The sequence below is a fragment of the Pleurodeles waltl genome, chromosome 4_1 (genome assembly GCF_031143425.1).
Source record: "Pleurodeles waltl isolate 20211129_DDA chromosome 4_1, aPleWal1.hap1.20221129, whole genome shotgun sequence".
Classification (NCBI taxonomy): domain Eukaryota; kingdom Metazoa; phylum Chordata; class Amphibia; order Caudata; family Salamandridae; genus Pleurodeles; species Pleurodeles waltl.
The window spans coordinates 859,454,044-859,478,473 of NC_090442.1; the positions used below are offsets into that span (position 1 = coordinate 859,454,044).

The 24,430-nt window shown below is 43.6% G+C and overlaps 1 protein-coding gene across 1 annotated transcript in view; it reads left to right on the forward strand.

Annotated features, from left to right (window-relative positions):
• The window catches only part of OTOGL (otogelin like), a 1,080,166-nt gene that overhangs the window by 685,100 nt on the left and 370,636 nt on the right, over positions 1 to 24,430 (forward strand). Inside the window, exon 25 of the mRNA XM_069227564.1 lies at positions 6,179 to 6,325. Coding sequence (XP_069083665.1) covers positions 6,179 to 6,325 — 147 coding nt within the window. The remainder of the gene's footprint in view (positions 1 to 6,178; positions 6,326 to 24,430) is intronic.

A 24,430-nucleotide genomic window follows, 5' to 3' on the forward strand; every position in this document is an offset into this window, starting at 1 on the left:
ACCCTTGCCTACGGGGTCGCTCCCCCTGCGTGACATTGGCGCCAAAAAACAAATCCCCGGTGCCTAGTGGTTTCTGCCCCCTAGGGGACAGATTGACCTAAAATTGGCCAATCTGCCCCCAGGGGGGCAGAAATGGTCTAAATACAATTTGCCCCCCCAGGGGAGCGACCCTTGCCTGATGGGTCGCTCCCCATCTCTAAAAAAAGAAACAACAAAAAAAAAAAACACAAAAAAAAAATTGCCCTGGCGCCTAGAGTGTTCTGCCCCCCCCCGGGGGCAGTTCGGCCTAATAATAGGCCGATCTGTCCCCCGGGGGGGCAGAAATGGCCTAAAATAAATTTGCCCCCCCACCCCCCCCCGGGAGCGACCCTTGCCTACGGGGTCGCTCCCCCTGCGTGACATTGGCGCCAAAAAACAAATCCCCGGTGCCTAGTGGTTTCTGCCCCCTTGGGGGCAGATTACCCTAAAATCGGCCAATCTGCCCCCAGGGGGGCAGAAATGGTCTAAATACAATTTGCCCCCCAGGGGAGCGACCCTTGCCTGATGGGTCGCTCCCCATCTCTAAAAAAAGAAACAACAAAAAAAAAACACAAAAAAAAAAATTGCCCTGGCGCCTAGAGTGTTCTGCCCCCCCCCGGGGGCAGTGCGGCCTAATAATAGGCCGATCTGTCCCCCGGGGGGGCAGAAATGGCCTAAAATAAATTTGCCCCCCCAACCGGCACACCCCCCCCCCGGGAGCGACCCTTGCCTACGGGGTCGCTCCCCCTGCGTGACATTGGCGCCAAAAAACAAATCCCCGGTGCCTAGTGGTTTCTGCCCCCTAGGGGGCAGATTGACCTAAAATTGGCCAATCTGCCCCCAGGGGGGCAGAAATGGTCTAAATACAATTTGCCCCCCCAGGGGAGCGACCCTTGCCTGATGGGTCGCTCCCCATCTCTAAAAAAAGAAACAACAAAAAAAAAAAACACAAAAAAAAAATTGTCCTGGCGCCTAGAGTGTTCTGCCCCCCCCCGGGGGCAGTTCGGCCTAATAATAGGCCGATCTGTCCCCCGGGGGGGCAGAAATGGCCTAAAATAAATTTGCCCCCCCACCCCCCCCGGGAGCGACCCTTGCCTACGGGGTCGCTCCCCCTGCGTGACATTGGCGCCAAAAAACAAATCCCCGGTGCCTAGTGGTTTCTGCCCCCTTGGGGGCAGATTACCCTAAAATCGGCCAATCTGCCCCCAGGGGGGCAGAAATGGTCTAAATACAATTTGCCCCCCAGGGGAGCGACCCTTGCCTGATGGGTCGCTCCCCATCTCTAAAAAAAAAAAAGAACAAAAAAAAAAAACACAAAAAAAAAATTTGCCCTGGCGCCTAGAGGTTTCTTCCCCCCCTGGGGGCAGATCGGCCTAATAATAGGCCGATCTGCCCCAGGGGGGGCAGAAAAGGCCTTCCCAAAAAATTGCCCCCCCTGGGAGCGACCCTTGCCAAAGGGGTCGCTTTGTTGCGTGACATTCGCGCGCAAAAACAAACTCCCTGGTGTCTAATGGTTTCTGCCCCCCTTGGGGGCAGATTGGCCTTATCAAAATAGGCCAATCTGCCCCCAAGGGGGGCAGAAATGGCCTAAATATATATTGCCCCGTAGGGGAGCGACCCTTGCCTAAGGGATCGCTCCCCACCTAAAAAAAAAGAATTCATCACAAAAAAAAAAAACAAAAAAAAATGGTCCCTGGTGCCTAGAGGTTTCTGCCCCCCCTGGGGGCAGATCGGCCTAATAATAGGCCAATCTGCCCCCAGGGGGGGCAGAAAAGGCCTTCCTAAAAAAATGCCCCCCTGGGAGCGACCCTTGCCCAAGGGGTCGCTCCCTTTTGCCAATTTCAAGAAAAAAAAAAAAATCCCTGGTGTCTAGTGGGGTTTCAAAAGCCGGATTGCAAGCAATCCAGCTTTTGAAACCTGTGAGAGACTTCAAAGGGAAGGAAATACATTTCCTTCCCTTTGAAGCCTCTCGGGGCCTCCCCCATGGGATTGAAAAAGAAATGCAAAAGCATTTCTTTTTCAATCGCGCTGGAAGCTCTGCTTCCAGCGCGATGGGGGAGACCCTGTGACTAATCAGCGCGCGCTCGCGCGCTGACGTCACAGGGGGGGTTGGGGGGGGTCGGGGGTGGGAGGGGAAGGGCTTCCCCTTCCATCCCTGACTTGGGGTGGTGGGGGGGAACCCCACAGAGGGAGCGAGAGCGCTCCCTCTGGGCTGTGTGCCGAGGACGTAGTGGTTACGTCCTCGGCACAGCAGCACTGTGCCGCAGGACGTAACCACTACGTCCGCGGCACAGAAGGGGTTAATTACTCACATTTTAATAATAATGTTTGCTCTCTAACAGAAGTGATGAAATTTGCTCCACTTTTGTGCCTTCTGATACGCTGCTCCTCTCCATGTTGCACCTTTGTGTTGGCTTCTTTGCGCTACAGGGTTTGGAAACTGGCTGTCTCTACTAACTAAACTCTATTTGAAGAGGTCCAATTTATATCTAAGGCTAGATGTTTTTTGCTATCAAGCTTGATGCCATAAAGTGCTTGGGTCTTGAGTCAGGAGTCCTTCTCCACCATTTTGGAGACAACACCTTTCACCATCTTCTTGCCTAGAACTAACCTATGTGCTTGGTTGGTGACCTTCCAGAGGTTATCAAGAGCACATGCTATCGCCTAATGTTAAGCTCTACTCAAGTGAGTTGGGGAATGCATCCACAGCAGAGGTCTTGACAGAACAAGAATGTCACAGATTACAATCTTTACATAGCTTTTTCACTTCTTCATCTCTGCAAGGTCAATGCAAATGAATAATAGCTATTTTGTTAAGAATGCACCTTCTTTGCAGCATTATTTAATGGCAGAACCTGTATTACAAAGTGCTATTTAAAAAAAATGAATTATTCTCAGACTGCCCCAACATGTACCAGAAAAAAACCCTAGGGGAGAGGATGTGGTGTATGGGTCAGAGCTGCCGACCTTGGAGCTGGGGAACACAGTTTGAATCTGGGCACTGGCTAAACATCCTGTGATTCTGGGCATATCACTTAATCTCCCCTTGCTACCAAAAATGAATGTGGTTTTGTGTAATGTAACCGGTGCTCACGTAAAACACTGTAATACCTTTGTATCGAGTTAGTACTATATAAAACTGCAAAATAAATAAAGCGCTCCGATACCTTTGTGTCAAGTACGTGCTACATAAAACAGCAAAAAAGAAAAAAAAGAACCCCACAGACATCGCAAAGAAATAGCAAGATGCCAGAAAACGAGGAAGAAACAACATACTACCATGAGTGTGAAGCAGCGAGGCAAAAACAAGGGGGTTCGGGGCAAGCAGCCACAGTGGCACAGGAGTTAACAAGCGACAGCAGGAGGAGGGTGATTGGGTGGTGGAACTAGCAAGAATATGGCGCAGGGGAGTTTGATTTAAACGCTATAGACAAACCAGTAAGGTGCATGTACAGTGCCCACAAGCTCAGCATTGTAAGCACATTGACTCACAGGAGCAGGGAACCAAAAAAAAAAAGTCCCCCAAAGAACAGACAAACCCAACAAAGCATAATTATACAGTAGTTAGTCCCTCCTCTCAAAGAGAAAAAGTAGGGACAAAGAGGCATGACTGATCACTAGCAAGCAAGGGATTTTAAATGGCACTGAAATGATCAAATGAAATGGCTTTAAGCCCAAATAAGTAAGTATACTAGAAGTATACAAGAGGCTGTACGCTTATGCTCGACCTTAAAAGGAAGTGTCATTTAAAAAAAAAAAAAACAACTAGTCATCGTAGCTAATGAGCTGTGCTAAGCAGCGTGCCACTCCAAGGCAAGGACTCTTTGGCACTCTACAGATCCCTGAGCTTAACATTTTCAAGTGGTCCCCACTTGAAACTTTAAGGTTGAAAGAAGTGGTGACAAGGCGAGAGGCAAGAAGTGGCGAAGGAGGGGTCGGGATTTACTAAATAATGGTAAAGATGTTAAAAGAAGAGGTGAGGACAACAGACGCCAGTGTTCTTTTGGTGTTCATAAACTACTATTATAACAAACAGAGGTATGGCAGGTACAAAAAGGGACACTTTTCATGGTTAGGACCTTATGCATACTTCTCACCCTTCTTAGTCTCCAAGGAGGGTGAGATTCCTGGGTCATGGACATTGATTTAATTGAAATCATTGGAAATTAACATTGTTGTGTGGTTGAGGAAAGGGTTAGAGGTGGGTCAACCCACTGAAGTCAAAGTGGGTGTGTACCCTTGTATGGAGGTATCGTGTTCAAGGAAGGTGATGCCTTTAAAGAAAAGGGCAGCACAGAGGTATGCATAACACTTACAACCACATTGTAAAAAAGACAGCATCTATCAGTGGACAGAAAACATAATTCTCAGAGGTACTTTTTTACCAAGTACTTTCTCTTTGCTCTTCACTTCCCTGAACAAAGTATTGACACCAAGGGGGCATATTTATGGAAAGTGGCACATCATGTCATGATGTGCCAAATTTCTTGCGCCCCATTGTGCCCCGCTAACGTCACCATGTGTGCGTCGTATTTATGATGACACACTTTAGGGAACTAGTGTCAAAAATGTGATGCTAGTTTGGCGCTTTGCAGGATTGGTGCCAAAAATGTTGTCACAAATCCAGCAAAGTGAAAGGAGGCCAGTTGAAAACAATCAGAGCGTCATTTTAACACCTACCAAAGGTAGGTATTAAAAATGATGCTAAAAATGGTGCAGTGGAATCTCATAGTCCACTTAGCCATTTTTCTGGGCCTCCTAACTCTGAAACGCCCCCTTGCATACATTATGCCTAGAACAGGCATAATGTGGTGCAATGGCTTACAGAGTGGGGAAATGCATGAATTGCGCCACTTTGTAAATATGGCTCAGCGTTTTTGCCAACCTAACACCACATTAGTGAAAAAAATAATGCTAATGTGGCGCAAGATGGCAGTTTGGGCTTCTGAAATCTTGCCCATAGTCCTTGGTTAAGAAACGCAGAACTGATGCTTCTGTCCATTCATGCTGCAGCAGCTGTGACATCTGCTTTTTAAATCTTTCTGCTAAACATATTGTGCGTTCTTCCTGGAAACACTAATAAACAATGTCTCACTTGCAGACTGTCTTTATTGACCAGTACTGGCTCACTCCACTTCCTGTAACCTCTTCAATGCAGCACTAAAATTGCTGGGAGACGTGCACTCCCTGGAAACAGAACCAAGGCAATCAGGGAGCTTTGGACCCCAATTTGGTGAGCTCTACTATACATTGAAATTCAAACCACTAATTGGCAAATCTAGTGAGAATTTCCTGGTGTAACACCATCCACATTCTTGTAGCTAAGTACATGGACCAATGACTTGTGTTCAGTCATATCCGTGAAAAATGGTAAGTTGAACTTAACATGTTACCTTAGGTACACAATGCCAAAAAATACCATCGAGCCAGCACTGAAGCTATGAGTAGTTTTTTAAAATACAGCACCACTGGCCTGACACTGTTTACAAAACTCATTTAAAACCTCTACTACACACAACCCTAGCTTTGGGAAAGACAGCACCCAGTTAAGTGCATCACCCATCATTGGAGCGTTGCTCGAGGAGAGCCAATGTCTGTACTGCTAAACAAGGAAAAGGCAAATCTGTGTTAGACAAGAAATGTTAAGTACATTATGACAGTGAAGCTTTATCAGTGTGTGCAGGTGATGAGCCTGGTTGAAATTCTTTGAAACCTGATGGAATGCAGTCGTAGGCACATGCTGCGAGTATGAAGATTATATGAGAAGCCAATGTAGTATGTCCAAATATATGTAGTCTAGGTGCGGTGTTTTGTCTATTGTTTTTAAATAATTAAGTAACTTGGTACTTTATCAGTGAATTGTCAAGCATACACTCCAGTTCTACCTTTAGGTCTACCTTTAGGGGCCCGATTCAAAAGGATGCTCCTGTGATGGGGTCACTTACTCTTGTAGTACTCATGGCTTACACCTGAATTTCAGGAGTACTCTTTGCTCACTCTTAGAATTCAGGAGTAAGCCAAGCAATACAAGAGTAGGCCACAGCAATATCTTTGTCAATCTTTGCAAAAGGCATAGTGTGTGGAATGTGCCACATCTAATACTGTAGTGTGTATCATTTCTATGTTGTTACAGATATTTTTGTGCTTATGTTCCCAATAGAGGCAGACAAGAGCTCATGAAAGTAAATACACATATCAACATTGGAAAGCTGGATTTTATACAGCGGTGCACTTCCCTGAGCTGGAGATTACCATCCTGTGGGACAAGAAAACAACGATACATGTCAAAGTTGGACCACGATGGAAGGTGAGCAAAACCCAATGTGAATGCATGATCAGTCCAGCAATCACTCTCCACAAGTACTTGCAGGTACTTGCTCTTCCTTTTGAGAGTGATGCAACACAATCAATAATGAAAGAGGACACAGTAGCCTCCCTTACGCAAGACTCCCAAACGTGTGTGCTTTCTGGGAATCAGTACACAAAGCTTCTCAGTAAGTTAGGGTGACCTCTGCAGAGATTGTTACAAATCAGGCAGCCATGAGGTTGGAAGTCAGGCTGAACTATCCTTGGCCTTTCTCCTTTTAGAGGTCAACACAAAGAGTATCTTCCAGATGAACTGTAAGAATATGTTCAAGTAAGAGAGCACTCATTACAAGTGTAATGTGCATCATTTAAATGGAGTCTGGAGCCTGAATTGTGCAATTAGGAAAGTGAATGGCTGTAGAGTGAAGATATAGAGCATGGATGGAGTACATTAGATCATACAGTCAGCGGAGTCTGGTGTGGATTTAGGTATATTAGATGTAAAGTAAGAAGTCAGTGGCAAATTGACTGACGTGTTGACGTGTTGACTAAATTGTGTTTAAATGGTGTATTTGTGTGTTGTAATGAGGTGGGCTGTGCTTGGGTGTGTTCGAATGAGGCCAGAGGTGGCCAGAGGTGGTGGACTGGTCCCCCAAAGGATACCTGTTGCCTAAAAAGGGTTTTTGGTAGACATAGATGTGGCTACTCCCCACAATATATTTTTAAAAAGGCACAACATAGCAAGATTTTAAAGACCACAACACATTTGGCTGTATTTTTTAAAGTATTCTATCTTGCATGATATTTATGATAAATAGAAGGAAATGGTACCATTAAAGAAAAGTCAGAAAAAAGCATTGGGATTTTTTGGAAATGTGTTACATATAGTATTGAAAGCTTTTCTGGAGAATGGAAAAATAAAGTGATGAAAACTGAATAGAATGTGAATGCAATTACACGGAAGGTTGTGTATTCTCCAGTGCGTGGCAAATGTTGCATTCCTGGCCACATAATATCAACAACAAATGATAATAACTGAACATGGTTTAAAGGGAGCTCTAAACACATTTAAACAGCTGTGCATACACAGATATGATGCATTTTAAGATGTGGCTCCACTGTCAGTCAGCACTTTCCTGCAGGACATACCTGATTGAAACCGTCATCAGGACAGAAAGACAATGTAGCCATATATTGCTGGCGGGAGCATGCTTAGGCAATGATTGTGGCAATGTGCTCACTTTCACCAGTCAAAATGACTTGGAACCAGTCAGGCTGCCTCCAATACATTGCCCTAGTACTTAATTTGTGTGGGTGGTTCAAGATGGTGATGATGACCATTCATTGTTGGGGACCTAGACATAAGTTTCATCATCAGACTTTGACCAGATCAAAAGAGAGGAAGGAGTACCCAAGGCGGAAGAGAAGGGTGAGGAAATAGTGCCAAAGAAGGATATAGCAGGGACGAAAAAGAACCTAAAAGAGCAAGAAAAAGAGACAGGATGTTTGAGGTGGTGTCAAAGTTTCCATGTTATCCCGGTCTATTTTACTGGCTTAGTCTTTCTGCCCATTCATTAGCTGTCCTATGTTCTTGCGTCATAGTGCCAGTGATCCTGTGTTACTTCCAGGGCACTTGTCAGTGACACTCTGGGCCTGATTCACAAAAGGTAAAGCTACACTGTTTTTTAAATTTATGATTGCTAGAAATGGGGTCTTTGGTTGGCATTCAGGTTACCCCCTGTCCAAACAAGGATCCTCACTCTAGTCAGGGTAAAGGAGAATCACCCTCAGTTAAGCCCCGCTCACCCCCTTGGTAGCTTGCCACGAGCAGGAATGCTTAACTTCAGAAGCAATGTGTAAAGTATTTGTACCGACACACACAGTAATACAGTAAAAAAATTACAAAATGGACACCACACCAGTTTAGAAAAATAGGTAATATTTATCTAAACCAAACAAGACCACAATGACAAAAATCCAATATACACAAGTCAAGCTATGAATTATAAAAAGAATAAGAGTCTTAATCCATAGAAAACAGTGAGACCGCTGTTCTTTCAAAAAGTACCTGGTTTGCATCAAAAATAAATACGCACAGGCAGGCGTGTGTCAGAAAAGTAAGCAATGCGTTGATTCCTTACTCGCAAGTGAGGCTGTGGGAGGTTTCCTTCTCTGGTCAGGTCGTCGATGCATCGTTTTTCTCCCTCGCAAGGGAGTGATGCATCGATTTCTGGACAGGCACCTCAGATCCAGGCAGGCTTTGCATCGATTTTTCACACCCAGCGATGTTGCGTTGAAATCCAGTATCACAGTGTCAGGAAGCCACACTGCATGGGGTTTGCGTCATTATCAGCAGCTGCTAGAGGGTGTTGCGGGTCATTTCTCCAGCTGCGATGCATCGATCTTCCAGCCGCTGTGCAGGTGAAGCATCAATTTCAGCCACGAGGCTAGCAGCGCATTGCTTATCAGCCGCGTTGTGAATGGTGCGTCGAAAATTGCATGGATTTTCAGCTCTTGTCTGTGAGCTTCACCTTTCAAGTGCCCAGGGACTGGATAGGTCCCCACTGGGCAGGGCAGGGTTGTCAGCAGAGAGTCCAGATGTTAGCAGAGGAAGTCTTTGACGGCCCTGAGACTTCAAATCAGGAGGCAAGCTCAACTCAATCCCTTGGAGATTCTTCTCAAGCAGGAATGCACAACAAAGTCCAGTCTTTGTCCCTTTTCATAGGCAGAAGCAGCAACTGCAGGACAGCCCAACAAACCACAGTAGCAGGCAGGGACTGCACCTCTCCTCAGCTCTTCTCCTTGGCGGAGGTTCCTCTTGAATCCAGAAGTGATCTAATTTTCAGGGGTTTGGGTCCAATACTTATACCCCTTTCTGCCTTTGAAGTAGGCATACTTCAAAGGAAAGTCCCTGTTCACAAGATCCTGTCTTGCCCAGGCCAGGCCCCAGGTGCAAATCGGGGGTTGGAGTCTGCATTGTGACAGGGCAGGCACAGCCCATTCAGGTGTAAGTGGCCACTCCTCCCACCACTATAGCAAGATATGAATTATAAAAAGAATAAGAGTCTTAATCCATAGAAAACAGTGAGAACGCTGTTGTTACACAAAGTACCTGGTTTGCATAAAAAATAAATACGTACGGGCAGGCGTGTGTCAGAAAAGTAAGCAATGTGTTGATTCCTTACTCGCAAGTGAGGCTGTGCGTGGTTTCCTTCTCTGGTCAGGTCATCGATGCATCATTTTTCTCCCTCGCAAGGGAGTGATGCATCGATTTCTGGACAGGCACCTCAGATCCAGGCAGGCTTTGCATCGATTTTTCACGCCCAGCGATGTTGCGTTGAAATCCAGTCTCACGGTGTCAGGAAGCCACACTGCATGAGGTTTGCGTCATTATCAGCAGCTGCTAGAGGGTGTTGCGGGTCATTTCTCCAGCTGCGATGCATCAATCTTCCAGCCGCTGTGCAGGTGAAGCATCGATTTCAGCCACGAGGCTAGCGGCGCATTGCTTATCAGCCGCGTTGTGAATGGTGCGTTGAAAATTGCATGGATTTTCAGCTCTTGTCTGTCAGCTTCACCTTTTAAGTGCCCAGGGACTGGATAGGACACCACTGGGCAGGGCAGGGTTGTCAGCAGAGAGTCCAGATGTTAGCAGAGGAAGTCTTTGATGGCTCTGAGACTTCAAATCAGGAGGCAAGCTCAACTCAATCCCTTGGAGATTCTTCTCAAGCAGGAATGCACAATAAAGTCCAGTCTTTGTCCCTTTTCATAGGCAGAAGCAGCAACTGCAGGACAGCCCAACAAACCACAGTAGCAGGCAGGGACTGCACCTCTCCTCAGCTCTTCTCCTTGGCAGACGTTCCTCTTGAATCCAGAAGTGATCTAATTTTCAGGGGTTTTGGGTCCAATACTTATACCCCTTTCTGCCTTTGAAGTAGGCATACTTCAAAGGAAAGTCTCTGTTCACAAGATCCTGTCTTGCCCAGGCCAGGCCCCAGATGCAAATCGGGGGTTGGAGACTGCATTGTGAGAGGGCAGGCACAGCCCATTCAGGTGTAAGTGACCACTCCTCCCACCACTATAGCACAGATGGCTCATCAGGTTATGCAGGCCACACCCCTGCTCCCTTTGTCTCACTGTCTAGAAGGGATTCACAAACAGCCCAATTGTCAAACTGACCCAGACAGGCAATGGACAAACAGGGAGAGTCACAGAATGGTTAAAGCAAGAAAATGCCCAGTTTCTAAAAGTGGCATTTCTATACCAACAGTCCCAAAACCAACTTTACTAAAATATGTATTTTTAAATTGTAAGTTAAGAGACACCAAACTCTTTATTTCTATCTGCTCTCAAAGGGACTGCACTTTAATAATATTTAAAGGCAACCCCCATGTTAACCTAAGAGAGAGAGAGGCCTTGCAGCAGTGAAAACTGAATTTAACAGTGGTTCACTGTTAGGACATGTAACACACACCAATACATATCCCACCTTTAACATACTCTGCACCCTGCCCATGGGGCTACCTAGGGCCTACCTTAGGGGTGCCTTACATGTATAAAAAAGGGAAAGTTTAGGCAAGGCAAGTGGGTAGACTTGCCAAGTCGATTGGCAGTGCAAGACTGCACACACAGACACAGCAGTGGCAGGTCTGAGCCATGTTTACAGGGCTACTAATGTTGGTGGCACAGCCGGTGCTGCACGCCCGCTAGTAGCATTTGTGAGGCAGTGGCAGCAATGGAGTTGTCAATGCACATGGTAATATTCCAGTGTCAACATTGAAAACCCTGTGTTCCTGGGTCAACATACACAAGCCAGTGCTCTTGTCTCACTGTCCAAGTGGCAGTATTCCTGTGGAGTGTAGTGCTCCAATATGTGTCTCACCTTGCAGTTTCCCTGCATCAGATGTGATGCTCTACAGCTAGGGAGCCAGGGTGAGTGCCTTTGAGCTTGTGCCAGATGTCGTGTCTCGTCCCGGTGTTAGTATCCACAAGTTGGAGCATCCTGTATCAGTGTCCCAATATTGATGCCTTCTTGGCAGTGTCTCAGCATTAGTATTTACAGACTTGTTAGTGCTCCTGGCTCAGTGTTCCCATTTCTTTTTTAGTGCATATGTGCCAGTGTCCCCTGTATATTCCCCTTGTCAATGTTCCAGTACAAGGCTAGTGCCCCTAGTTCTCTGTCTACTCAGTGTAATTGTGCTGGCTGGATTGAACTGAAGAGAGCTGAATTCTCTTAGTGAGGGTCGAGGCAAACCTTGCGGATGCATCTTAGATCATATCATATTTAATTCAACCAACATTGGTTCGGACTCAGACTCTTCCTTTAGGGCTGGTCCTCCGACAGTATTTTCCCAACATGGTGGATCTCATCTTGTGTCTGTGGATCATCTTTGCTAAGTTTCTTTTAAGTTGTGGATGCTTCACCCTGATTTATTTAAAAGTTTTCAGTGTCACAGTGTCAATGTCGCCATGTAATTCCTTTTCTGTAATTGTCCATATGCCTATGGCAGCATCCCAATGTCAGTATGTCTGTGGCTGTCCGTTTGTCCCAGTGTAGGTGTTCCCTGGCAGTGTACCTGTGGCAGTAACCTTTGGCAGTGTTGCAATGCCCGATTTCCATGTTATTGCCCCAGTGTCAGTAGCAATGGATGTATCCATGTGTCAGTGTCTCCATGGCAGTGTCTTTGTGTCAGTGAGTGACTTATGCCAGTAACTTCAGGTCAGTAACGCAGTGTTGTGTCCTTCCAGTCTTAATGCCCCTGTGTTCTGTCCCTATTGGGAGGTTGTGACAAAGCATCTTTATTTTAGTGTGAGTATCGTAGTGTCCATTTTCCATCTCCAGTGTCACTGGCCCTTACCATTGTCCCAGCATAAATGTTTGTGCCCCACTTCAGTATTCCAGTACAACTATTTTCAAGTAAATAACTGGATGTAATGGTTGGTGCTCCTGTGTTTGTATCCGGTGACTGCTTCTGAGACTGTTTCTGTGTGATTACTGGTGCCCTTGTGTCAATGTTCCACTATTAGGGCCCCTGTGTCAGTGCCCCAGCATTAATGTGTCTGCCCCATGTCAATTTCCAGTTTCACTGTCCCCATGTCAAAATTCTAGAGCCAGTTTTGGTGGTCTTGTATCAGTTTCCTACTGTCAGCGCCCTTGAGTCAGTTTTACTGAGTGATTGTCCTTGCTGTTGTGTTGATTCCCTAACATCAGTGTTGATGCCTCTGTGTCAGCGTCCTAATGTCAGTGTATGTGAACTCATGGCATCATTTCGGTGTCACTATCCCCTTGTCAACATGTCATTGACAGTGTTCCATTGTACATGCCCTTCTGGCCGTATCCTGGTGTAAGTGGCTCCATGTCAGTATTATTGTGCCTGCACCCCCTGTTAGCATCCATGTCAATGCAATGTCTCATCCTCCCCGTCAGTGTCCCTATGTTGTGTTACTGTATATGTATTATTTACTAGTGCCAATATATTTGTGTTCTATCACTCCCTTAAAGTGACCCAGTGAAACTGTTCTTTGCCAATGTCCCAGCATTAATTATGGAGCTCCATGTCAGTGATTCCGTGTCACTGTTCCAGTACTGCTGTTCCTGTTTGTGTGCCCTGTGCCAGTGACATATGGCTAGTATTCACTTGCAAGTGTTATCATCCTGCTGACAGGGCCTATTTGCCAATGCGCCTGTATCAATGTCCCCTTGTTGATGTTAGTCTGCATTTATTGTTGTACCCATGCCAATGTCCCAATATCAGTGTTGGTGCAGTGAGCAAGTGACGGTGTTGGTGCCCTCTTGTCAGGGGCCCTGTGTCATTGGTGGTACCTCCTGTCAGTGTTCTGGTGTCACTCAGCCCCTGCCCCAGCCCATTTCTTTGTACCAACCTTAGTGTTCCACATGATATCATTGTTTGTTTATAAACTGCTTATTTCATCCTGACTTCACTTCATGACACTAAGGTAATCCTGGGGGGTAAAGATAAACATAAATGTTTTTGTGATGTGAAAAATAGACCAGGGGGGATCAGTAGTTTAGAAAGAACAGCTTGAAACAATCTGTATAGTAATGGGGTTTATTTAATAAATTGTAGGGCAACTCAGGAAATCAATCAAAGCTGCTGCACTGCTCGAGTGGGACAAAGCAGCTCAATTACATATTTACTATGTTGATCGGCTTCTGCTTTCTTTTTCTGCCTTGGCTCACAAATAGGCTACCTAGCGCCATGCAAGGTATGTAAAGGAAGTGTAGTATTTCACTACTAAATTCAATAGCAAGATGATTTTTATAACATTTCACACTTTGTGCACTGTACCATGTGTGAGAAATTAGAGTGTGTGAGATATTAGAAGAAATAAAAACATTTCTCCAACTTCGGTCCTGCTTTGAGGAGGTGGTATGTTTTATGTGAAACCAAGTCAGTCTTAGTAGATCAGGCTTAGCCTCAATATACATTAGGGCTTTATTTGTTACACCCAAGTGCCACCCATGTAATGCCCCAAGAAAAGTGGCATAAAGTGCAATTTGCACCAAGAAACTGGCACTTTTATAGCAAAACATTCTTTTTTGAGTAAATCACTTTCCCATTTTTTTGCAGCAGCACAACATTCTTAGTAAAGCTGTCCAGAGAGTGAAAGACAGAGAGAGAGAATGGGAGAAAGAGAGAGAAAGAAAGAGAGGAAGAGACAGAAAGAGAGGGATGGAAGGGGTACCACTTCAAAAAGAGGGAGAGCTGACAAGTAAAACATGCATTTTGCTAATGCTTACGTTATAGTGCAGCATTATGATGAGCCCCTATGTTACAGTAATGTTTGAAGATGTGCATGCAGGAATTCATCCACTTAGCATTTGAAAATTAGGGAAAGGATTTGAATTTTGCTTCACAGTGCAGTTAAGGTCCTTAATTTAAACTTGAATGCTGAACGTGTTCAGAGGTTAAGGATGTATTAATATGAGCTAAGGTTTTGTTTTGAAAATTATCTCTTGCCCTTGGCCTGAGAGCCCTGTCTCCTGCCAGTTGCATCTGGGGGTGTAGGAAGCATTATTGTAGGGGTGTTTGGACTCACCAGGTCTCTCGCAGTTACAGGCCTGCTGATAAAGTTTGTGTGTGGCACATGGGATGAAGCTGATTGGAGTATGGCAGGGTACAATGAGGATATAATGGTGTGTGAAGAGGTGTTGTAGGCTAGTATAGTGAAAGATGGAGTGTTGTGGCTTGTGATGATGCCTGATAAAGGGTAATCTGTAGATAGACATTAGTGGATTGATGTAACAAAGTGAGATATTAAAACTCAGTAAATTGTTTTGAAGAGTGATGTGGTATGCAGAGGTGTTTTACAGAGAAATTATCATGATGGAGTGTCTTTGAGTGTGGCGGGTTTGGACAGCATTTAGTGTTGTGTGCTCTTTAAAGGCATGTGATGTTTGTTTGGTGGGAATATGTCTTATGGGGTGGGCTACCTTACATATTGCTTAAACTGTGCTGGCTAAGCGAGATGGCTCATCTGTTTCTTACTGAAGTTTATTTTTCTTCTCTATTTCACTTCTTCCCTTCTTGTGATCTTATTATTACTTATTGGGATCATATTTAGTCTAGTTCTTTTGTTGAAGTGAGGTACTTTGTGGGGTCGTTGTACTTTATTATAGTTATTTTTTGTATAGTATGAAAATCACAAAATAGAAATGTATTCATAAATAGAGTGTGGTAGCGGTATACTGAGGTTTTGTCTGATAGGTGTTGTTGGGTTTGATGGGCAGGGGTGGTGTTTTGTGGAGAGTAAGGAGGTGTGCTCGATCAGAGTGAATTTTAATATGGCTTGTGTGTTGGAACAATAGGATGCAGTTTGGTAGGGATGTGCTAAAGTGACATTTTGATGTGAACTTTTAGAATGTCTTACGATAGTGTGGTGAACTGTGACCAATAGCTTGTGACCAAGTGTGGTTGAATGATTTATAGTGAAGGTACATAGGGGCTGGTGTGTCGGAATGTGGTCTGAAGAGGTGTGGCTGACTGTAAGGGAGTTGAGTTGGTTTACAGTAGACCGGAGTTTTACAATTTATGACTGCAAGTGCTGTATTGTTGAGGGATGTGGCAAAATGTAGACGAGTAAGGTAGAAATGTATGTGTTGGAGTATGATTGTGTGAGAGAGTTTCATACAATATGGGTAGGGGAGGGCAGGTATGTGTTGGGACTCAAAGAGATTTGATTTTGTGCTAAAAGCAATGGATTTAGGAAGTACAGTGGAACATCTTTTTAAAATGGAGAACACATGAAATTTTGTTAAGGGTTGTCTGCTTCTGTGTACCACATAACTTACATGATATTTGCTGTCTATTCTTCAGGCAGACATCAACTGCCATGAAATGATCACATTTCATTGCTGTTACAGTTCATAGCTTCATACTTGACATCAGTTATTTAAACACATTTCTTTAAAATCACAAATCTCCATAAGCTCCCAAATTCCTATTAACCCTAAAGTATTTGAACTTATCAAAATCATCTCACTTTTGACCAATCTTAAACTGCAGCTGTGCCATTAGAAACAATGATATGTTAGACATCATTAACAAAATAGCCATGATGAAAGCTTTCGGGTAGACAATTTAAGCTTCCTAAACAGGTATTTAATGTCTGTATCCAGAGATTATGATGGTTGCCAGCTATGCACATTGCAGTAGCGCTCATTGAAAGGTTCTCTGATCTGCCTTACAAAGAATTCTCACAGTTGAAGGTACAACTTTCACTGGACGTGCTAGGGTTATCATTGGTGATGGTCAGTTCAGATCCTAGAATCCTAGTAGGAGTGCCAGAAGCCCTGGCACCTGCCAGGTTACAAAATAATAATTTGAGGGTCTTGAAGCAAGGTGTGAGCAAATAACATTCTTCTTAAATTAATGTGCTCAAATATCCATCTCAAACAAAATATGATTTCAAATCATAGGGGTAGTTTATGAACTGACAGTGATAGAGTACACCACAGATTTTTTAATGAAGTGGAATACCCCCTCAAATAATATATACAATCTGTGTAAGTGTGAATCAGAAAAGTCACTAAATAAATCTGTGCTTAACCTTCTGGTAGCTTGGCACAAAAGGAGTCAGGCTTAACTTAAAGGAAACATATACAGTATTTATGCAACACTCAAACAGTCATAAAGTTAAAACACAACACAAGAAAAGTCCCAAACCAATTTAGATTACTAAAGTAAAATGTAAAGATAATTTAACAATAATTTTTCACTGACAGTGAATGAATACACTACAGATGTTTAAATGAAGTGGAAGCCCACCTCAAATAATAAACACAATCCTTTCAAGGTGAACTACAAAAGTCACTCAATAAATCTGTGCTTAAACTTCTGGTAGCTTGGCACAAGAGCAGTCAGACTCAACTTAGAAATGTGTACATGTGTACAGTATTTATGCAGCACTCAAGCATTAATAAAGTTAAAACACAGCACAAGAAAAATCCCAAACTAATTTAGAAACAAAGAGTTACATTTAATAAACACAATGACACTAAAATGACAATCCAATAAGTAGATACCAGAGATACAAGTCTTTAAAGGTTTAGGTGAAAATAGCTCCAAAAAGCAAATGCTGGACCATGGGAAAACCACAAGTTCAGGATAAATGTGATGGCTGTGTACAGCGACCAGGTTTGTCCCTCCGAAGATACAATCTCAAGTCCGCGGGAGCAGCTGCCATTCATGTTGGTGGGAATTACCTGGAGGTCGATGCCAGTATGAGGAGTTGGTTGGTGTCACAGACTGTCACTATTTTAGCATAAAGAGCTGGTTGTTACTGGAGCTTTATGTTGGCAGTTACTCTCTGTTGTTATTTCTCAGTGTGCAGTGGTCACTTCACGGTCACATGGTGTCTAAAAATGTCTGTATCTTCATCTTGAGTTTAGAAGGATTACACTTTGATGCTAGCCAAGGGTGCAGCCTTGAGGAACACATCTTGGGGATCAGGACTCACACCAGAAGAGGCCAACAGCAGAATCAGCCAGGTCCTGTTGGTGCTGGTCATCTGGGCAGTTGCAGGGAGGCCTCTGGAAGCTTGATGTGTCCCTGTAGCTCAAACAGGAGGTCAGCCCCTGACCCATAGAGTTACTTCTGGGAAGCTTGGGATCCAGACAAGAGGGTTCAATCTTTCTTCTTCTGACCGAAAGGCAGTCTTTCTATAGATCGAGGAGTTTTCTGATGAGAGTTTCAGAAGGTATTGCTTGTGTACTTGGTGCCAGTTTCTGTGTGGGGGAATTTTATGGCCTACCCCGAAAACTGGTTTTGGTCAATCCTTCCTCTTGGCTTTTCTCCAAAATGTCTAGGGTAACAAAGGTAAGGGCAAGAATGGTGTCAGGTTCCTTTGTGTGTGCTAGAGGCAGGGTCCTTTGAAATGTAATCAGGACAGGACTCAACTCCCCCACAGAGATGCTGTCAGGAAGACCTCCTCCTGCCACAGCTAAGCCTCTTTTGTCCCTTTGTCTGGAACATCACAGGAGAGCCCTTTAGAAGACATGTGATCCTGAACACCTCCAGAAAAGCACATTTGATTTAGGCAGCAAAATGGCACTTTTCTAAAAGAATAGAAACTTAACAATCAACTTTTCCACTAAAGAGTGAAAACAGAATTTCTGTAGCCGGTCCCAAACTGAAGTTATTTATTAAGTTTAACAATGCAACCTATTTTTTAGCCTGCAAGAGAGGAGCCTTAAAACAGTAAAAACAACTTTAAAAGTTTTTCACAGTCAGCACATGTTAAACTTAAGTCACATGCCCTACTTTTTAAATATCATGCACCCTCCCATATGAGCCTGTAAGTCCTCCCGTAGGGCCAACTTACAAGTTTTAAAAGGAAAGGTTTAATCCTGACAAAAAAAAAAATTCTGCATGACTGAAATGGCAGTTTTAAAACTGCAGTGCAGGCTGAAGTGGCAGGCCTGAAACATGATTTTAAAGGCTACTGTAGTGGGTGGCACAATGGGGGCTGCAGCTCACTGGTACCACTTAATTTACAGGCCCTGGGTGTTTGTAGTACCATGTGCTAAGGATGCAGGAGTAAATTAAATGTACCAATCAGGTGTAGGTCAATGTTACCATGTTTTAGGGAGAGAGCACAAATACTTTACCACAGAGTAGCAATAACTTGTGTGCAAAGTCCTGAAAGCCAACAAAAACAGGTTCAACAATGGAAGGCAAAAGTCTGGGAAGATCCTGAAGAGAAGGCCAGGTTCAAAAAGGATCAAAAACACAACACCAAAATTGCGCTTGTTGAAAAAACTACCACAGACGGAGACATGGGTTGTATTCAGTCTGAATGCTGAATGACTTTTTTCTGATTAACCTAGTAAACAGCATTGTCAATGATAAAGAGAGAAGGAAATAATAATTCCATCTATTGTGCTCACTGGGGCTCATTTACAGTAATGCTTGACAATTAAACTGTTATGTTAATCAAAAGGTCATCAGGTTTGAAACAGATAGCCTGTTTCAGTCATAAAATGGCATACTATATTTAAACATGAGCTTTCTGAACTTTACAGCTAATCACTCTTGTACGTAATAATTTGATTTGAGGTAATATCAGAGCTCAAGGACATTTAAATTTAGAAACTGCTAAGGTTATGGGAATATTTTTGGAAGATATAGAATGCAGATAATCAGTCAGTGACAATTAAACTGGGTGCAAGTAAAGCACACATAATTCTGCAATGTGTGGTAGGGTAGTAGATATTAGGCGTTCACAAGCAGCACAGTTTGTAAGGCTTTGCTTGATCTTGTAGGCTCAAATGCTACAGCAAAAGTTAAAGAGAGAAGTGAAGGAAAATGTACTAAATAAGAACATTTTTCACATATTCCTCTCTTGTTATATTTTACCTTTCAGAGTACACTTTAAAGGAGGAAATCACTGGAAACTCCTTTAGCATTGATGGTGGGCTGCCAGGGTTCAAAAGTAACTTAGAATAAATAGTAACAGATCACCCTACTAGATTGACTGATCTGTTAGTATGTTTGGCAGAGTTGCCTGGTTGAATTTTTGCAGCGCAAATCCTAACAAGCTTTCACAAAAAGGTGCCATAGTGTCCATGGACTAAAATGACACAACCCAACCAGTCAGGGACACTAAATGTGCGGCCGCTTGCAGTGCATCCCCACCCATTTTCAGAACCCACACATGGGAAGATACTCAACCACTGGAGGAATTCACACTGAATGTTCTCCCCACCAGTGGATCCTACTGTGATGGGTTTATCCATGCATCAAAACCTGTGCCAGAACTGTAAATATGATGGCTTTACCACTGCCTTTTGGAAAAGGTGGAAAAAGTCTCCACAATAGAGAATGCAAGTTCTACTATCCAGCTTTTAAGTGACAGTCATATTTTGTTTAAGCACTTGAGTCTCTAACTGTAACTTAAATCCCAGTTGACTATCCAAGAGTTATAGCTTGATGTGTGTTTCTCATGACTATCACTATATGTAATGAATTGGATTATTATTTGAGGTAGGCGGGCTCCCACCTCTTGGAATAATAACACTAACTTGTCAGGGTGATCTTTGAAGTCAATAAATTAACATGAGCTTAACCCCCGGTAGCTATGACATAAAGCAGACAGGCTTACATTGGGGCAATGTGTAAAATAGTTATGCAATACCAAAACAGTGATAAAGTCAAAATTCCAAACAATAAAAATCCAAAACCGAAATAGAAATAGAAAAATTTAATCAATTTTAATCAACGAAATCACACCAAAACAACAAAAATTACAATAAGGGGAGCTGGCGACATAAATTAAAAAAAAGATTTATGTAGAAATAGTGTCAACAAGCACTAAGCTCCAATAATAGTCTATGGAAGCAGTAGACCTAGACCTAGGTGCGATTTTAGGTTGACCCCAGTGGAGCCTGGGTCAGATACATGAAACAGGTTCATCCCAGTCAAAGATTTTAGCTTCTGACTGATTTAGATCTCGGCAGATGGAATACTCCATCACAAATGTGAAGGATATTCAGTCCGTCATATTACGATCTCCATAGGATATATTGGGATCATAATATGGCGGATGAGATATCTATCAAATTTGTGATGGAGTGTTCCCCTCTGCAAAGATCTAAATTGGGCCCCTAGTCTTGTATATGGTGCTCAAAATCCTTCAGCAAGGCAAGCCTGAAGCTGTGTCCGAAAAACGTGCATCACAATCGTACCCGTTTGCTGCAATGTTTACCTAACAGTTTCAGAGTTCTTGGAAGTCCATTTTGTCATGGTTTCTGGAGTAGCTCCGGCGGGTCACTTCTAAGGCTCCCAGGATCTCCCAGGACCTCAGGGACGATACGTAGGGGTCAGGACTCACTCCATAAGATCCCACTAGCAAGGTCCAATCCATGTCCAGTTGGTTCTGTTCAACTATTCATTTCATGAGCTTTCTGTGTCCCTATAGCCACACAGGAGTTTATTCAAGTAGCCCTAGGAATCCACTTCTTTGTCCTGGGCATAAGAGGGAGCAGGTACAGTTTTCAGGGCCTTTCCGGGCCACAGACAGCAGGTCCAGTCCTCTTCTGATCTTCCACAGGCTCAAAACCTATTCAGATGAGGGTGCCCTGAGGTGCCACATTAATGCTTGGCACTAGTTAGTGGGTTGTGGTGACTTTGGGCCCCTCCCTAACCAATATGGTAAATGTTCTCAGGGGAATACCTACCCACTTTTACAGTGATTTCTGTTTGCCCTATTGAAAACTAATTTTGTCAGAGCCTGTGTACTGACCCAGAGGTTTGGACAGGGCAATGAGCAGTCCCCTCCACTGTGGTCGCTGAAACACAGTTTCCAGGGATAGGCTTCTTTACACTGGATTTGGTACCAGCCTGACTAGGGAGACAAGGGCTAGTCCTCTCCAAGTGTCGCCAGACATTTACTTGTGACAGGTAGGCTCCTCTGAAGTTAACTAAGTTCCTGGGCCTACCCCAATTGATCTTGCTCGGGAAAGAAACACACCTACCCACAACCATGCCATTCTCTCTGTTCTGGGAGCAGGTTTAGAATATGATTGGACAGGTGATGGAGAGGTAGTGCAAGTTAGCCTTCAGGAGAGTCTGGCAGGGAAAACATCACTTTCCAAAAGTTACTTTTCATAAATATTTTTTAGAAATCTGACTTTATCATCAAATTGGGCTTTTATTAATATTAAAATTGTCTTTGAATGACTTTGGTAGCCTGTCAAAAGTTGCAGATAAATATCTATAATCTAGAATTTTTAATTTTCTAGGATTCGGCTACAGCCCTACCAGTGAAAATAGGCTTTAGTTCGAGTCTCTGGAGGAACTTGCCAATAAAAGTTTTCCACATGTTCCATTTTAAAATATCACGCACCCTTCCTTGTAGGCACCGTGATATACTCAGGGTAACTATTATTGAACAACAGCTTCCTACTTGTCAAAAAAGTTTATTTTGACAGGTTTTAGAGCAGGTTTTAGGCTGCTGCAAACATGCTACACACTGTAGGCCTCAAGCCATATTTTACAGGCCAACTCTGTGGATGCCATTATAAGTGCTACAGTCCACAGGTGGCATTTAATTTTCAAGCCATAGGCATATTTTCTGTACCATATACTAGGGCCACATAGGCAAATCAACCACATCAATTAAGGGTACATCAATTAAGTCCTGTGAGGTAACAGAAGAGCGGCTTCGTCATAAGTAGTAGAATAAACTTGGTTTATTGAAAGATAAGTACAACATATAGAAGCCTCATCCTGTCAGCAGGACGTTCAAACCCAACAGCCCCTGAAGGAACCTCCCTTGACCTCCTGCATTCTATAGTCGAAGAACTGTCTTGCTCACGAGCATGAGTGGCTCCTATAGTAACAGAACATCTTAATAGTAAATGGTAACAGAATATCCTAATAGTAAATGATTACATAAGTAAATGGACAATACCACATCCTGCTTAAAGGGGTACCAAAGGCACTTTACTCCTGTTCAGCAGGGTTAAAGTGCCAGAGTTCTAAATGCAAAGGAATGACAAGCTACTCTTTCACTGCTGCCGCAGACTTTATAAGAATATCAGTAAGAAATTAAAGAAGTGCCTTGGCACAACCAGTATTGCTAATGCTAAATCCTTTCCTTTCAGAGAATATCTTAATTGTATTTCAGATCCCGCAGTACACCACAGAATGCATCATTTACTTGCTTGCCCTATTCCATAACTTGGCTAAGGAAGGGCAATGTTTATACTACACTAACATATTTCGGTGAAAGAAGTCAACGATTTCTGACTGCACTCAATTTAATTTACAGAGGCACAGTGTAAACTACCAGATCACCTCCTATAATGTTTTAGTTCCCCAGGATGCCCTGTGGGAATGACATATTAAAGAAGAAAATTATAGAGCCAAGAGCCTTCCTGCTGGTTAGGAGGTGCTCAGTAGTGCCACATGGGATAGCACGTGGTACAGGTGAATGGGGCCAAGAGCTGAAGACAACATTACAGCCCACGGTTACAACACAGGCCTGGGTGGGTTATGCAGAGAACCTTTTTTGTATTTATTATCATTTTCCTTTTTACAAGCTATACAAAACTTTACGGAACAAAAGAAACTAAAGCTGTGATCAGCATTAACAACATTTTCAGTTCATTGGTTCAATTAGGTGAGCATGCAAATACATCAGTAACAATAATTTGCGCCTCTATAAGTTCAGATCATGCTTGCCTCTTTACAAAGTCCTTTATTCATAAATCTCAACCATTGGCTCCTTGACTACATCATCTCTGTTATATGCCTTGAGGTTAAAGCAGCACATGCATCAATCAGCAGTCCAGGTGGAGCAACTTGCCCATCATATTTAAGGAATTTTCTCCAAAACTCCTGAACAGTAGCATCGGGAGTGATGTATTTGTAATATGAAGGAATTTAAAATGTAAATAAACTGTGACCCGTGTTCAAGGAAATGTCTCTGGTTTGGGAACACTAAAGTATTCAAAAAGTGATGGATGGAATGTTTGAAGTAATCTCAGCCACTGGGAAGTTCTTGGGTCACATCCCAGTCTGTCCTTATTTTTCACTCTATGACACCTCAGTTTTGACATAGCCATATGCCAATCAGTCTTGACCCTTCTCAAATGGGAACAGTCCATCTCGAACTGCTAGGTCAGCTTCTCACTGAATCAGAATACAATCTACCCAGGACCCATTTCACTCTTGTTATGGTTCATCAGCCAGCTATACCTCAGATACAGTGACACAGTGTGCACAGGACCCAGATCAGGTCATACTCATCCTGTTTAGGGTGACACACTAAAGTATGCATAAAGGTGATGGATGGAATTCTTGAACTAATCTCATTAACTGGTAATAACTCGAGCCCCATTCTTTATGTCACCTCAATTTAGACCCATCCACTTGCAAATCAGTCTTCACCCTACTTTAATGGGAACAGTCAAGCCCGAACTGCCAGGCCAGGGCCTCCCTTAACCTGAAAACTGGTACATGGTGTATAAAATAATGATGGACTAGGTTGTGGCTCGTGTAAATATCAGTGGCTGAGATTAATTCAAGATTTCCATCCATTATGTTTTGTATACTTTAGTCTGGTTTGGGAACAGCAAAATCTCCAGTGCTTGACTGTCAGTTGAGAGCCTAGGTACCCTTCCGACCTCCCCTTTGCCTTTTGTTGCCAGGGCTCTAGATATCCTGGTGTAAAGATGGGAAATGATTTGATAATTTTTGGAAGTTGTGATCAATATGTGAGCAAGCTTTCATTGTGAGATTCCACCGTGTATGATACAATGTATGCCAAGAGGGTGCGGTGTATTCTGCAGTATTAAAGTGTAGCTCTGCCACCAGTATCCCCCTCGATTCCAGAGTCCAAGTTCATCTAAGGTGAGCAGGATGCACAGGCTGCTCTCTGCAGGGGGAAGAAAGGAGACTCTGGCAGGCTGCCATGCTGTGCAAATACCTTGCAGCGGTCGGCCTTTCGGTGCAGTTATCTGCTTTCTTGTCTTCTCCTTGGAAGGGGGAGGTATTTGTTGGAAAGTGCTCACAACACTACCATAGATGTGTGTCATTTTTATCACAGAGTTTCTGGGTAAGAAACTCTGGTTTAGATATTCTAC